Source organism: Phodopus roborovskii, unplaced genomic scaffold (genome assembly GCF_943737965.1).
Source record: "Phodopus roborovskii unplaced genomic scaffold, PHOROB, whole genome shotgun sequence".
Classification (NCBI taxonomy): Eukaryota; Metazoa; Chordata; class Mammalia; order Rodentia; family Cricetidae; genus Phodopus; species Phodopus roborovskii.
In genome coordinates this window covers 759701-773537 of record NW_026126665.1, presented here as the reverse complement: position 1 = coordinate 773537, position 13837 = coordinate 759701, and the positions used below count along the sequence as shown (strand labels likewise).

The 13837-nt window shown below is 40.8% G+C and overlaps 1 protein-coding gene across 8 annotated transcripts in view; it reads left to right on the top strand.

Annotated features, from left to right (window-relative positions):
* Nucleotides 1–13837, top strand: part of Fam149b1 (family with sequence similarity 149 member B1) — a 41193-nt gene that overhangs the window by 22517 nt on the left and 4839 nt on the right. For 5 of the 8 annotated variants that reach the window (XM_051174466.1, XM_051174463.1, XM_051174468.1 and 2 more), the window contains 5 exons: nucleotides 9290–9414; nucleotides 9877–9980; nucleotides 12482–12706; nucleotides 13167–13290; nucleotides 13516–13635. In XM_051174466.1, the coding sequence (XP_051030423.1) occupies nucleotides 9290–9414; nucleotides 9877–9980; nucleotides 12482–12706; nucleotides 13167–13290; nucleotides 13516–13635 (698 nt within the window). The remainder of the gene's footprint in view (nucleotides 1–9289; nucleotides 9415–9876; nucleotides 9981–12481; nucleotides 12707–13166; nucleotides 13291–13515; nucleotides 13636–13837) is intronic. The other 3 variants (XM_051174469.1, XM_051174471.1, XM_051174470.1) reach the window with 1 other exon arrangement.

Genomic DNA, 13837 nt, shown 5'->3' with positions numbered 1-13837 from the left:
AAACCTTGATTGCCTTGGTGACTCCTAGATTTTGGAGAGGACAAAGCTATGGGATACCTGCTGAGGAAAGCTACTAACAGGGAATTGGAACCAGCCCAAGAGAAAAAATGTGTGTTGCAATCTACAAAGCCTAAAGGAGTTAGAGATCTGAAGAGCATTTTGACATCAGATATGGAGATGCAAAGTTTGGAGTTTTCCCAGTTGGTTGTTGGTCTTGCTTTGGTCCAGTTATGTTTCCTTACTATGTTCTATTTCCTCCCTTTTGTAATGGTAATGTATTTTATGTGCCATTGTGTGCTGAAAATATGTGATCTGCTGTTTCATTTTGACTTTTCAGGGTGTTACAGTTAAGAAATTGTCATGAGTATCTGTGGAGACTGTAATAGACTATGGATAGGACTTTTGAAGGGGACTGAATATAGTTTTGTATTATTTGTGGCTACAAGGCTCAGGGGGCCAGGGAGTGGATTGTGGTGGTTTGAATGGAAATGAACCCCATAGGCTCGTAGGGGGTGACATTATTTGAAAGGATTAGGACACCTGTGTGGCCTTGTTGGAGTATATGTGGCTTTGTTAGAGGAAGTGTGTCACTGGGAGTGGGCTTTGAGATTTCAAAAGCTCAAACCAGATCCAATGTCACACTTTCTTCTTGACACCTGCTGATCCAGATATAAAACTCTCAGCTACTTCTCCAACATCATGACTGCCTACATACTGCCATGTTTCCTGCTATGACAAACCTCTAACTAAACCTCTGAATCTGTAAGAAGCCCTAATTAAATGTTTCCCTTTGTAAGAGTTGCTGTGGTCATTGTGTTTTTTCACAGCAATAGAACACCCTGGCATCCACTAAAGCTAACTAATCTGCAGTGGCAAAAAAGCCAGTCATTAATTCATTGGGTTCTTCCATCTCCACATAATTAGATTTATCCATCTCACTTTGTGTATCTGTAATTCCTTTTATTGCTGGATATTATTTCATGAAATCACATTTAAATTGCTTTCCTTAGCTGTTACAAACACTAATGTACATGAATTTAGGGTTATGTATTTCTATTTCTCTAGGCAAATTCCTAATACTAGAATGACTGGGTTATATGGTTAGATATATAAATATTTTGTTACAAACTATATATATATATATAACCGCTCAGATTATCCCAGACTTCACAGCTTTAAATAATACATACTGTTGTCTCACACATCTGTGAGTCAGAAGACCTGGAACAACTTAGCAAGTCCTTTGTTTAGGGTCTCATAAGACCGAGGTCAAGGACTTGACCAATGCTGGGTTTTCATATGGAGGCTAAGCTAGGAAAGGGTCCACTTGTTCTTGTATGTTCTCAGAAGTATACAGATTCTTGTGACTGATTTTCATAGCAGCTTTATTTTCAGAGTCAGCAAGTCAAAAATAATTAAGGAACAATTCATTTAATAATAGCAAATGACTGAACTAGACTGAAGTGGACTGGAGAGACAGCTCAGTGATTATGAATAGTGGCTGCTCTCCCAGTGAGGGCCTAGGTTTGATTCCCAGCACCCACATGTCAGCTGGCAACTCTCTACAACTCCAGTCCAGAGAATCTGGCACCCTCTTCTACAGCACTGTATACACATTATGCATGGACACATAAAATAAATAAATAATATCTTCATGTCTCTAATTACCTTTATCTTCATTTTATACTTCCAGGTTTCTATTCTATTAGAAATGTTTAGGAACCAGGTGGTGGTGGCACATTCTTTTAATCCTAGCACTTGGAGACAGGCAGGCATATCTCTGTGAGTTTAAGGCTAGCCTTGTCTACAAAGCAAATTCCAGGACTATTACACAAAGAAACCCTATCTTGAAAATAAAAAAAGGGGGGGGGAGGTTGCTGGCACAATGGCTGAAAAGTTAAGAGCACTGATTGCTCTTCCAGAGGTCTTGAGTTCAATTCCCAGCAACCACATGGTGGCTCACAACCGTCTGTAATGAGATTTGGTGCCTCTCCTGGCATATAGAAATACAAGGAGACAGAATGTTTTACATTAAATAAATTAAAAAAAAAACGTTTAGGGATAAAATTAACTCTAGAAATGATGAAAGTTGTGTACTGAAAACTAAAATCACACCATATGAAATTCAGTAGACCAAGACCTAAAGAAACACAGGAAAAACAGCCTGTGTTCATGAATTGGAAGACATACTATTAAGGTGACAGTACTTCCAAGGAAATCTGCAGGTTCAGTGAAGTCTCTATCAAAATCCCAACTGCCTAGCTGAGGATATGATCATGTAGAATGCAATGGAGTGCTTGACTCTCATATGCAAAGTCTACAAAAAAAAGAGAGAGAAAAGAAAAAATGATTTCAGCTCCATGTTTTATAGAAATGGGCAAGCAGATCCTGAAAGTCATCTGGAATTGCAAGGGGCTCTCAACAGTTAAAACAATATTGAAAAGGAACAAAGCTAGAGAACTAACTTCCTTGTGTTAAAACTTTTAAAATAGTGCTTTGATTAAGACTAGCAGATGACAGATACATCAGTGTAGTAAAAACAAATAACCTTGAACATCTACAGCCAACAGTGTCAACAGGGCAGCCAAGACCAGTCAGTGCAGGTGATATCTTTCCAACAAATGTGGCTAGACCAAATAGATATCCACACAGGAAAAAGTGAAGTTGGACCCTGACATCTCCTTATCTACAAGAGTCAATTCAAAAGTAGATAAAAACAGACCAGTTGAGATAGTTTATTGGCTGAGGGCACTTGCCCATTAGACCCGACAACCTGAGTTCAGTCCTTGGACTGGAAAGATCAAGTCTCAGAAGTTGTCCTCTGACTTCCACATACACACCATGGAACATGCGCATCTAAATGATAAATGCAAACATTTTAAATAAACTTATTCTCTTAAAAATGAATAAAAAACTAAGCCAGTCGTTGGTGGCACACACCTTTAGTCTCAGGAGTCAGAAGCTGGTGAATCCTCTGTCAGTTCAAGACCAGCCTAGTCTACAAGAGCTAGTTACAGGACAGGCTCCAAAGCTACACCAGAGAAACCTTGTCTTGGAAAAAAAAAAAAAAAAAAGAAGATGAAAAATCATCAGAGATCTTTTTCTTTCCACGAATACAGAATACACAGAACCTGAATGAAAACACAGCAAAGAGAACCCAGCCCTGAGGCATCTTGATCTTGGACCCCAGAACTGAGATAAAAATCAGTGTCTGTTGTGAACAGAGATAAAACCAGTGTCAGTTGTGTAGTCACCCAGCCTGTTATTTTGTTAAAGCAGCCCTGACAGACTAATACACCATACTGTAGAATACTGTTCATCCATAAAAAGGAATTAAGTACTGAACCATTATTACAACATGGATGAACCTTGAAAATATACTAAATGAATGGAGACAGACACAGAAGGCCTCTTACAGTATTAATGTATTGTTTAATTCATATAAAATATACCAAGCAAACAAAACCACGTACACAAAGTAACTTAACAGTTGCCAGGGAATGGGAGAAGGACTTGGAGTGATGGGAATCTTCTAAAATGATACTGTGGTGATGATTGCACAACATGGTGAGTGCAGTGAAAACTGGCATACACTTTAAAGTGGTTATGAGTCTTTGTGAACAAATAAAAAAGTCTAGCCTAGGGTTGGGGAAGTAGCTTAGTACTTAAGAGCATTTGCTGCTCTTGCAAAGACTTCAGGTCTCAGTACCCACATGGTGGGTGGTTGAAAATCATCTGTAACTCTAGTTCTGGAAGTTCTGATGCCCTCTTCTGGCCTCCATGAGTATTGCATACATGTGGTGTACATAGATATATGTAGGCAAACACTCAAACACATAAAATAAAATTAATGTCATCCTTAAAAGTCTCACCTGGAAAGCATTTTTAACATTCTTTTTACACAGATCTGCTAGTTAAACTTTTTGTGTTTAAATTTTTCTATATTCTATCAACAGTTTACCTCTCATACTTTAAAGATGTTGTCTTTGGTCCTCTCCTTTCTGTTGCTTCTAACAAGAAGCCTGATGTCATTTTGTCCCTATGTCTATGTTTTTCACTTCTGACTTGGAAATATCTGTATAGACAAGGCTGGCCTCCAACTCTCTGTTTCTCTTGACTGGGAATTAAGGGCACACATCACCACACCCAGCCTCCAGCTACTTCTAGTATTTCCTCATTATTTCTGGCAATTGATGATGTACTTTGACATAGTTTTCTTCCTGTTTCTTTTGGGTGGAGGTGGCCGGTTTTCCTGTATCTGTGGACCCAGGAAGCTTCCTTTGGAGTGTTCAGTTATGCTTTTCCTTTACATGTGTTTGTTTTTCAACTGTCAGGAATCCAGTTATTCAGAAATGGGTCCATCTGATCACAGAGCCCTCAGATAACTTGGGCTTTAAAACACATTTTCTTAGAGCTGAGCGTTGATGGTGCACACCTTTAATCCCAGCACTAGGGAGGCAGAGGTAGGTGGATCTTTGTGAGTTCGAGGCCAGCCTGATCTACAGAGTGCCAGGACAGGCTCCAAAACAATACAGAGAAACCCTGTCTTGAAAAACCAAAAAAAAAAAAAAAAAAAAAAAAGCCTTAAGTCGTCCCTCAGACCTCTCTGGTATGTGGTGTACAGCTGTGCTTTTCTTATGTCTGTCTGTAATAGCCTCCTCTTTCCTCTCCCCCTTAGTATCCATGCTTAAATCTATATAAATAATTTTGCTTTTTGTTTGTTTGGATTTGGGGGTTTGGGGAGACAGAGTTTTTCTCTGTAGCTTTGGAGCTTGCCCAGGAACTCATGCTGTAGACCAGGCTGGCCTCAAACTCACAGAGATCCACCTTCATCTGCCTCCTGAATGCTGGGATTAAATACATCCACCACCACTACCCAGCATAAATTTGTTATTTTTAATAAACTCCAACCTTGCTTCAGATTTCTTTTCTTTTCTTTTTTTCCTCTGTATTTCATTTTGGATAATTTATGTTGTTGGGCCATCAGTTTCTTCTGTGATAAAGTAAATAAACTGTTAAAGTTTATTTACTTTATTTACTTTAGTTTTCATTTCAGCCATTGTGATCTCAAATTATCTGTATGATCGTTATACTTTCATGCCTCCATTTAATGTTGTGAAGTAGAACAATGCTGGATATTTAATCACACTCCTCTAATGCCAGCACTCTAGGCTGAGGTAGAAGGATTCTGAGTTCAAGACCAATCTGGGCTACATAGTGAGACCCTGACAAAAAGGAGAGGGTGTAGAATAACATGGACCTGTTACTGACTTTGGTTTTGCTCACTGATACCCTCCTTATTGTGAGTTTTATTTTCTGTCTTCTATCTTTGAGTTTTTGATCTTGGAAACCAACTTATGTAATTGCAAAGCATGTCTCATTTGTTAATATCTCCAGGGTTTATTTTTTTATTATCCATTATCCATTTTCTTGAAAGCCAATGTTTTGTGGCTTCCCCTAGACTGGATATGGTGTTGCTGTACACCTTTATTCTCAGTAGCTGAGAGGTAGAGGCAGGAGCATCTCTGTGAGTTTGAGGCCAGCTGAGGATACAAAGTGAGACTCTGTCTCAAAAAAAAATTATAAGAATGGATTAATACCTTATACATCACTCTGCATGTTTTTTCAACGTTAGATTATTATGTTTGCTTATAACAGTTTTTTCTTTTTGTTGCTGTGTAGTATTCATTATGTCTACTGCTGATGACTATGTAGTTTATGTTTTTCTGAATAAAGTGCTGTTAAGAACATCTCCATGTGTCTTTTGGAAGAATGTGTATAGAATTGGTAGGTCATGTGATAAACTATGCCCATGTCAGTGACATCTCCCCCAAAATGTTTCTAATGTGACTTTACCTATGCTCACTCTCTCAGATATTGTGAGTTCCAGTTGTCCAACCTTTGCTGTGTCTGATGTTGTCTTATCTGTATTCCCTTCTGATACCCAAGAGAAGTGAACAAGAGTGACAATCTTCATTAAAAATTATCTGGTCAGGGCCAGAGAGTGGGCTCAGCAGGTAGAGATACTTGCAGCCAGCCTGATGACCTTGGTTCGATCCCCCAGTCTCATGAGGTGGCAAGAAAGAGCTGCTCTCTGACCTCTACAAACATGCCCTGGCACATGCATGCCTGCCAGCACATGCTCATGTTCCATTCCTCCCCTCACAGACACACATTTAAAAACAAAAGTCAACTGGTTGGCTTGTAATGGTATACACCTATAATCTTAGCACTTGGCAGGAGGGTGAGGAATTGAAGGTCAGCCTAGGCTGCATAAAGCCGTGTTTCTAAAAACCTAAATTAATTAATTAAATACCATAAGGTGGGTTGTTTTTATGAGGGTTTTTGAAGATAGAACCAATGTTAAGTCTGGGGTCAGAGAGACAGCTCAGCAGTTAAAAGTCCTTGTTCTTGCAGAGGACCCAGCACCCACGCACGTGGTGTTACAACCATCCCTAACTCCAGTTCTGGGGATCTAACATCTGATTAGATTTTCTTCATTTTATGAAGACTGTATTTTATTTTTATGTGTAAAGGATTTGTCTGCATGTCTGTCTATGCACCATGTGTGTGCAGTGCCTGGAGAGGCCAGGAAGTTGGTGTTAGACCCCAAGACTGGAATTACAGACAGTTGTGAGCTATCATGTAGGTGATGGGAATCAAACCTGGGTCCTTTAGAAGAGCACCCAGAGCTCTTAACCTGCTTTCTTATACATCCCAGAATCGCCTGCCTAGGGATGACACCATCCAACATGGGCAGGGCCCACCCACACCAGGTATTATTCAAGAAAATGCTGCACAATTGTGTCTTTAGGCCAATAAGATGGAGGCAGTTCCTCAACTGGAGACTCTCTCTCTCTCTCTCTCTCTCTCTCTCTCTCTCTCTCTCTCTCTCTCTCTCTCTCTCTCTCGGTGACTCTAGTTTGTGTTGACAATAAACTAACGCGCACAGAAGCCAACCTCAGTTTAGTCATGTGACAATTTTTTATGCTTTATGATTTTCTATAAACCAGAAGTATATAAAACTAAGTAATGTACCAGTATTCCTATCTTTCACAAATGCAAGTGTATAAAAAGTGCTCTTCCTCCCAGGAGCTCCAGCATTTGCTGTGCATAGAACTTTCACCCTGCAGTGCTCACATGATGCATTCTGGGTTATCGGTGGAAACGATGTACAGAACTAACTAGAGCTCTCAGAGGCTACATAGCTGATGTTTGTGATCATTTTATTCTCAGTCAAGACAGGTTTTAAAATCTAAATCAGGAAGAAAATACTCAGCTTTAAATTACTATCATGATTTTATCCCTAATTTGCTAACAGGGAAACAAGTTTCACAATGATTGTTTCTGAAAGTGCACCATCTCTGAAATAGACAAGAAATCCGATGATGATAATGGAAATGATTTAGAGACATTGAAGACTACAAGACTTCATACTGGTTTCACTCAGAGACATGTCTTATCCTCCAATTCATTTTTACTTGTGCTTAATGATGAAAAGCTCAAAAGTCCCAGTGGTGAGGCTCAGAGGGTAAAGGAGCTTGCTGGCAAGCCTGACAATCTTGAGTTTGATCCCCCACAGCCCACTTGGTGGAAGAGCAAGCTGTCATGTTGTCCTCTGACCTTCATACGAACACCATGGCACATGTACACACATACAAATAAATAATGTGATACAAAATTTTAATCCCAGTTCCATGTATTTTGACAGTAATTTGACAGTTATGACAATAATGCTATGAATGTTCTTGCATATTTCATACCACACATATGTAAGGTTTTCTATATGCTTACCAAGGAACTGTAAGTTGGTCCCTGTTCACTAGTCAAGAGTTATTCCAAATGAAGGTGAGTCTGTTTTCCCACTGGCCAGACACAAGTTCCTGTGCTCAATATTGTCAGTGTTGTTCTTCAAGCTTTAATTGTGTATTAAAATATGTTCTTGTTCATTTTTTAAATTAAGATATAATTTGCATACAGAAAAAATCTTTTAATGGTATTTTGAGGCAGGATTTCTTTGTATAGCTTTGACTGTCTGGAACTCAATCTATAGACCAGATTAGCCTTAAACTCTGCCTCCCTAGGGCTGGGATTAAAGTTGTGCACCACCACCTGGCAGATTTTCCCTTTAGATTTATATATATATGTGTGTGTGTGTGTGTGTGTGTGTGTGTGTGTGTGTATGTATGCATGCATGCATATGTATGTTGGTGCTGCTGAGGCTCAAGGTAGTTATGGGAACACTTAAGAGCTGTGGTTGCAGATGGTTATAAGTTGTCTGATATGAGTGCTGGGAGCCAAACTCTGGGTCCTCTTTCTGAGCCATTTCTGCAGCCACAGATTTCCCTCCTAGTTCACTATTTCTTTAACCTTCTGCCAAAGCTTAAATTTCAGTTTAGAGGCTTTTGTAGATTTATTGTGTCCTTTTTAAAAAATTGCTTCTTTTTATATTTTGCACTTATTCATATTCCCAGGGTTTTTAGAAAAATCTTAATTAACTTTGTATTCGGTGTCTGTCTGTCCTGATATTGGAAGTCTGTCCAGAACTGACAATGCTGTTCCACTTGCTCTTTTTCAGGGCACTTAAGCTCTGTATAGAAAACAGGATTTTTAATGGTTTCTAGTTTCAGTGCATTGTTTATGGCAGTAGTTCTCAACCTTCCTAATGCTTTGATACCATTCCTCACATTATGGTGAACGCCAACCATAAAATTATTTTTATTGCTACTTCATAACTAATTTTGCTACTGTTATGAATTGTAACATAAATATCTTTGTGCAGGATATTTGATATGGCCCCCATATAAAAGGGTCATTAGACCCCCAAAGGGGTTGAGACCCACAGCTTGAGAACCGCTGGTCTATGGGAACTGAGGTCAGGAGGAAGGTTCTGGAGTTCTACAGTAGTCACTAGCAACATGTAGCTCTTTAACTTTAAAAATGGTGTTTGCAGTCACAGTAGCCATATTAGCCACATTTTAATTGTTCTATGGCCTTCATCTCTTATGGACACCACATTGGGTACTTCCACCATTTCCAAAGGTTCCATCATAGAATAGATCTTTGCTTTTCCCTTGCTTGGTACCACCAACCATCATCAGCCTGGAATAAAAAAAAAAAACTTTAAACTGAGCTCTCAGCCTGAGGGTTTACAACTGTACAGATGTATGCAATTGAGCTGAAGAAGTGAGTAAAACCTGTCTAGAGACTGCTAGCTGTCAGGGTGATTGTCTCTTGGCACTCTAATCAGCAGACACCTATGGATAATAGATCCTGTTCCTTTGCTCAGATGATGAGAGTAACGTTGAAATTACCAGACTGAATTCAGGAAGTCCCTGTGTGCTGAACGAACAGCATCCTTTGGTCTTACCTCGAGTGCCACAGTCCAGGGTGCTGTCCATCACCTCAAATCCGGTAAGCCCCAGACCAGATAGTGAGAACCCAGAACCTTTCTTGCCAGAGGAAGCTTGCCCTGGTGTTTGCCTTGGTTGTATTATTTCTGGCAAGGTTCATAACAACATAGTCACGTAGTTATGTTAAGAGATAGTTGCACTGTGTAGCCCAGTATTTTTTCTGTTGTTAAAAAATTTACTTGCAACTATTATTTAGGTTTTCTTTTCTCTTGTAAGCAATCATAATGCTTCTCTCCTATGAAAGTAGCCTTTAATTTTATGTGTGTCCACCATCTGTCATGTAGACATACAGAACAAAGAAAAGAACTGTGTTCTCTTGACAGTGCACTTTGTGGGCTACTGTCCTAAAAGTTAAGGCACGAGATGAGGGATGTATAAGTAACCTAACTGTAAACACTAACTGTGTGAACTTGGCAAATGGAGCAGGCGTCTTCACCAACCAATGTCTGCTTTTGACACATAGATGAGTTTCTGTCAAGCAAGTGGTCAGCAGCCAAACGTGAATGGCCTCTTGGTTCACGGGATGCCTCTACAGCCAAGGAACCTCTCCCTGATGGATAAGCTCCTGTAAGAAGTTTGGCTTTTCATTCACAATAGAGTGCCAGTAGAATGCTGAGGAGAGCAACACCAGTCACCACCATGCCACTGAGTGGCAGACACAGCCAGAGAGGAAAACATGTAAGGGAAGGATACCCAGGACCTGGCCACATACAGCATTGTGTGGCTGAGTATCATGTAAATGCTGGCTAGATGGACAGCTTTGTAGCCCTGAAGGAGAAGGTACTTTGATGAGTCTGTGTCTAGGGATTTAGAAAATTACCAGGCTATTCTAGGTAAGAAGAATGGTGCATGAAAAGAGTTGGAGCTGGAAACATTAAATACTTAAGAAAAAGCAGACCATCTTGGTATAGAAGTGTAAGTGTCTTTAATATTTTCAAGCCAGTGGGATTGCTTAGTGGATACAGATGTCTGCTACCAAGCCTGACATTGTGTGACAGGGTCTCTCTATGTAGCCCTGGTTGTCCTGGAACTCACTATGTAGACAAAGCTAGCCTCAAACTCTGAGATCAACCTTCTGCTTCCTAAGTGCTGGGACTAAAAGCACTATGAACAAATCTGGCTCACAAAAGAGGTAATTTATTAGAACTTCAATGCTTGCAATCAAAGATCATTGACAATATTGTAGAATATTGTCATGGGAAAATTAGTGGGAAAGAATTCATAAAATTAATAAATGTGACCAGATTTTGGATGGTTATGAATGTCATGTTGATATTTGTCCATGTAGTTGTACATGGCCATGGCCACTGTAATTTATCTATGCTGTGTTCCCTAGGTTGTCTCTAGCCTGGTTTTATTATGCAGAAAGGCATTGTAAGTATTTTGTGTAGGTCGGAGGACATACAATCACATTTAGGGCACTAAGGCAGATTGATTCCACAGCATGAGTCAGGAATTGTACTGCAGCAGAAGGAACTGAGAGTAAGGAGTCCTCACCAGAGTTCAAGCAAAAGCGGTGAGGGTGTGCACACAGCGCTAGTGCAGGGCGAGGAGTGTACAGGACTCAGAACTCAGCTGCAGACACTTGTTTATCGAGTATCTGATCCCCACCATTCAAAGAAAGAATGATTGAGGTCAGGAGATACTGTAGGAACAGTAGTCAAAGTCATCTCTGAGAGGAGGTTTGTTTATGGGAAAATAGGTTTCTCTGGGTTCTGTTTGTAGTGACAGGCCACCTTCTGAGGATGTGGAGAGTTCAGATTTGGAGACTGACCTAGTAAAAGGTGGCAATTGAACTCACAGTCAGACAGAAAAGGAGCTGAGAGAATAAAACACTGATAGAGAGCAGCTAAAGTCCATGGCTTTTTTTTTAGAGACAGGGTTTCTCATGTAGCCTTGGATGTCCTGGAACTAGCTCTGTAGATCAGACTGGCCTCAAACTCACAGAGCTCCACTTGCTGGGATTAAAGGTGTGTACTGCCATGCCCAGCTAAGTCCACGCCTTTTCAATTAGAATATAGTGAGAGTGAATTGAAAAAAGAAGACATGAGTGATTAGTTACTTAGGAAGATCAGAAAGATCTCTAAGTCTCAGGGGCTAGAACTTGGGCATTCTCCTTCCCAAATCCTCCAAACACTAAGGCCCTGGGTACAGCCCAAACCTGCAAGGCTGAGTAGCCAAGTGGCAGAGGCAGGCTGCTTACTTCTTTCCTTCTCACTCCATTTTGTCTTCTAGATGTCTTAGAATCATCAGACTTCCTGGCATCCTTGTAAAACAACAAAACCAAGGCCACTGCCACATCTGTAGAGCAGCATTAAGTGTGATGCTTGTTTGAAGGCTTATGGGAGAGTTGCATTCCTCAGTTGTTTGTGCATATAGGGATCTGCTCTGTTTTTAGTACCCTGGGCAGCTGTGGCAGGGACTCTTTGCTTGTTTCCAGCTTCAAGGATTCCAGGACCAAACATACTCCTGTGGGTTCCAACTAGCTCAGCACTTTAAAGGTTTATTTTTATTTGTATGTATGCATGTTTTACTTCCACATATGTATGAGCACCATGTGTGTGCATTGTCCACAGAGCCCAGAAGAGGGTGTTGGATTGCAGAACTAAGCTCACTATTTCAGTATCAAAGTGAGAGCCACACTGGTACCTCAGATCTAACCCTAAGGACACCTCCTCAGCTCAGATAGGCTTCAACTATTGTAGGACTCTGTGCCTGTCAGCCTTGCCTTCCCCACAACTGAACAAGTGACTGTGTGTCAAGTGAACCATGGACATTTCCCCAAATCTCCATTCCAGTGAGTTACAATTGACATAGGTCATTGTCAGGTATACACCTATCATGAAAGCACTGGAGAGGCCAGGTAGAAGAAGCTCAAATTCCAGCCCAGCCTAGGCATCTAAGAAGCCCCCATCTCAAAAACAGCCTCTCATGCCAGAATCCTAGATAATCTCTGGAAGCCATTTTGCTCTTTCTTCCCTGGATATCTTAGATTAAGGCTTTTTATCCTGAACCTTGTCTTCTTTTACATAGTGATTTTCATTGTGAGTTTCTGATTTGGCCACTAGAGATCTTGATGACAAGCTACTTATGAGGCCTGGCTCCAGTTCCATCCTTTCAAACCGAAATTGGCCAAACCGAGCCCTGGAGCTTAGCACATCATCTTTGTCATATACAGCACAGTCCGCCAGGAGACGCAACCCCCCACCCCGTACCCTTCACCCGATCAGCACAAGTCACTCACGCGCCGGGACACCATGGCCTGCAGAAGAAATCCTCAGAGGATCCCGAGTGTAGGTTTCAAAAGCAGAATTTCCGAAACTGGTAAAACTAGTACCAATAGTTATGGGAGTAGTAATAGAGAATGGATTTGAATATAAGATTGAAGCTATGCCTAGAAATAGTTAAGTAGTCACACAATGGATAGTCTCTGGGTTTAAATCCAATTCAAAATTTTTATTTAAGTTTTAGTGAAATACAAATACTGGACAAGATCATTCTGTTGACTCTGCTGAAGATTTATATTTATGAAATTTAAGGGAATTTAAAACAAAACAAAACAAAAAAGCCAAAAAAAAAAAAAAAAAAAAAAAAAAACTTTCCAAAATTGCTTCCCCTTTCCTGACAACCTAGGTGGCTTAAGGCTCCCTGAGCACATTAGACTTAGTGGCTTGATTACTGCATTTCTCATCCATTTGCTTGTGTTGTTACAACTTTGCTTTTGCATCTCGGTTTTGCTGGTGGGCTCTGCAGTCCAGTGACTGCAGACACACTCTCTTCTCCCTCGCCAATGCCCCTGGGTCGGAACAATCTGCTGCCACCTATTGGAACAGCTGAAGTGGAACATCTGAGCACCGTGGGGCCACAACGGCCGACAGTAAGTCTTACTTACACAGCCTTTCCGTGCGCACTATCCTGAAATCTCACTGGCAGTGGCCTTAATTCAAATTCACTCTTCCTCCGCCAAACATAAACTGGGTTCTAGGCCTCTGCAGTGGGTTTGCAGCTGTTGGCAGCGGGTACCAGAGCTGTTGGTGAGGGACAGGGTTGATGTGGAACATGCCCAGCACCCTGGACACTTTTAGCTGTTTCTCCTCTGCAGAAACCCCATGGCGACTGCAGCCGAGCTCGAAGTGCAGTGGTGGACGAGCCCAACCAGCAGCCCCAAGAGAGGCTCCTTTTACCTGTCTTCTCTAGACCCAACACAACTCAGTCATTTTTGGTAAAGTGCTTCCTATTTGTCAGTTTTGGAAGGGGTTAACACAGTGTCTAGATAGCTCCTAATGCTTCTGCCTCTAGCTCTCAAGTGTTGGTGTTACAGGAAATAGCTTACTACCCAGCTCCTATTTGTCCTTGGCATTGGAGAAAAAACAGGGTGGGAGTGGGTATAATCTTGACAAATTTAGGACATTATTAATTCTGAG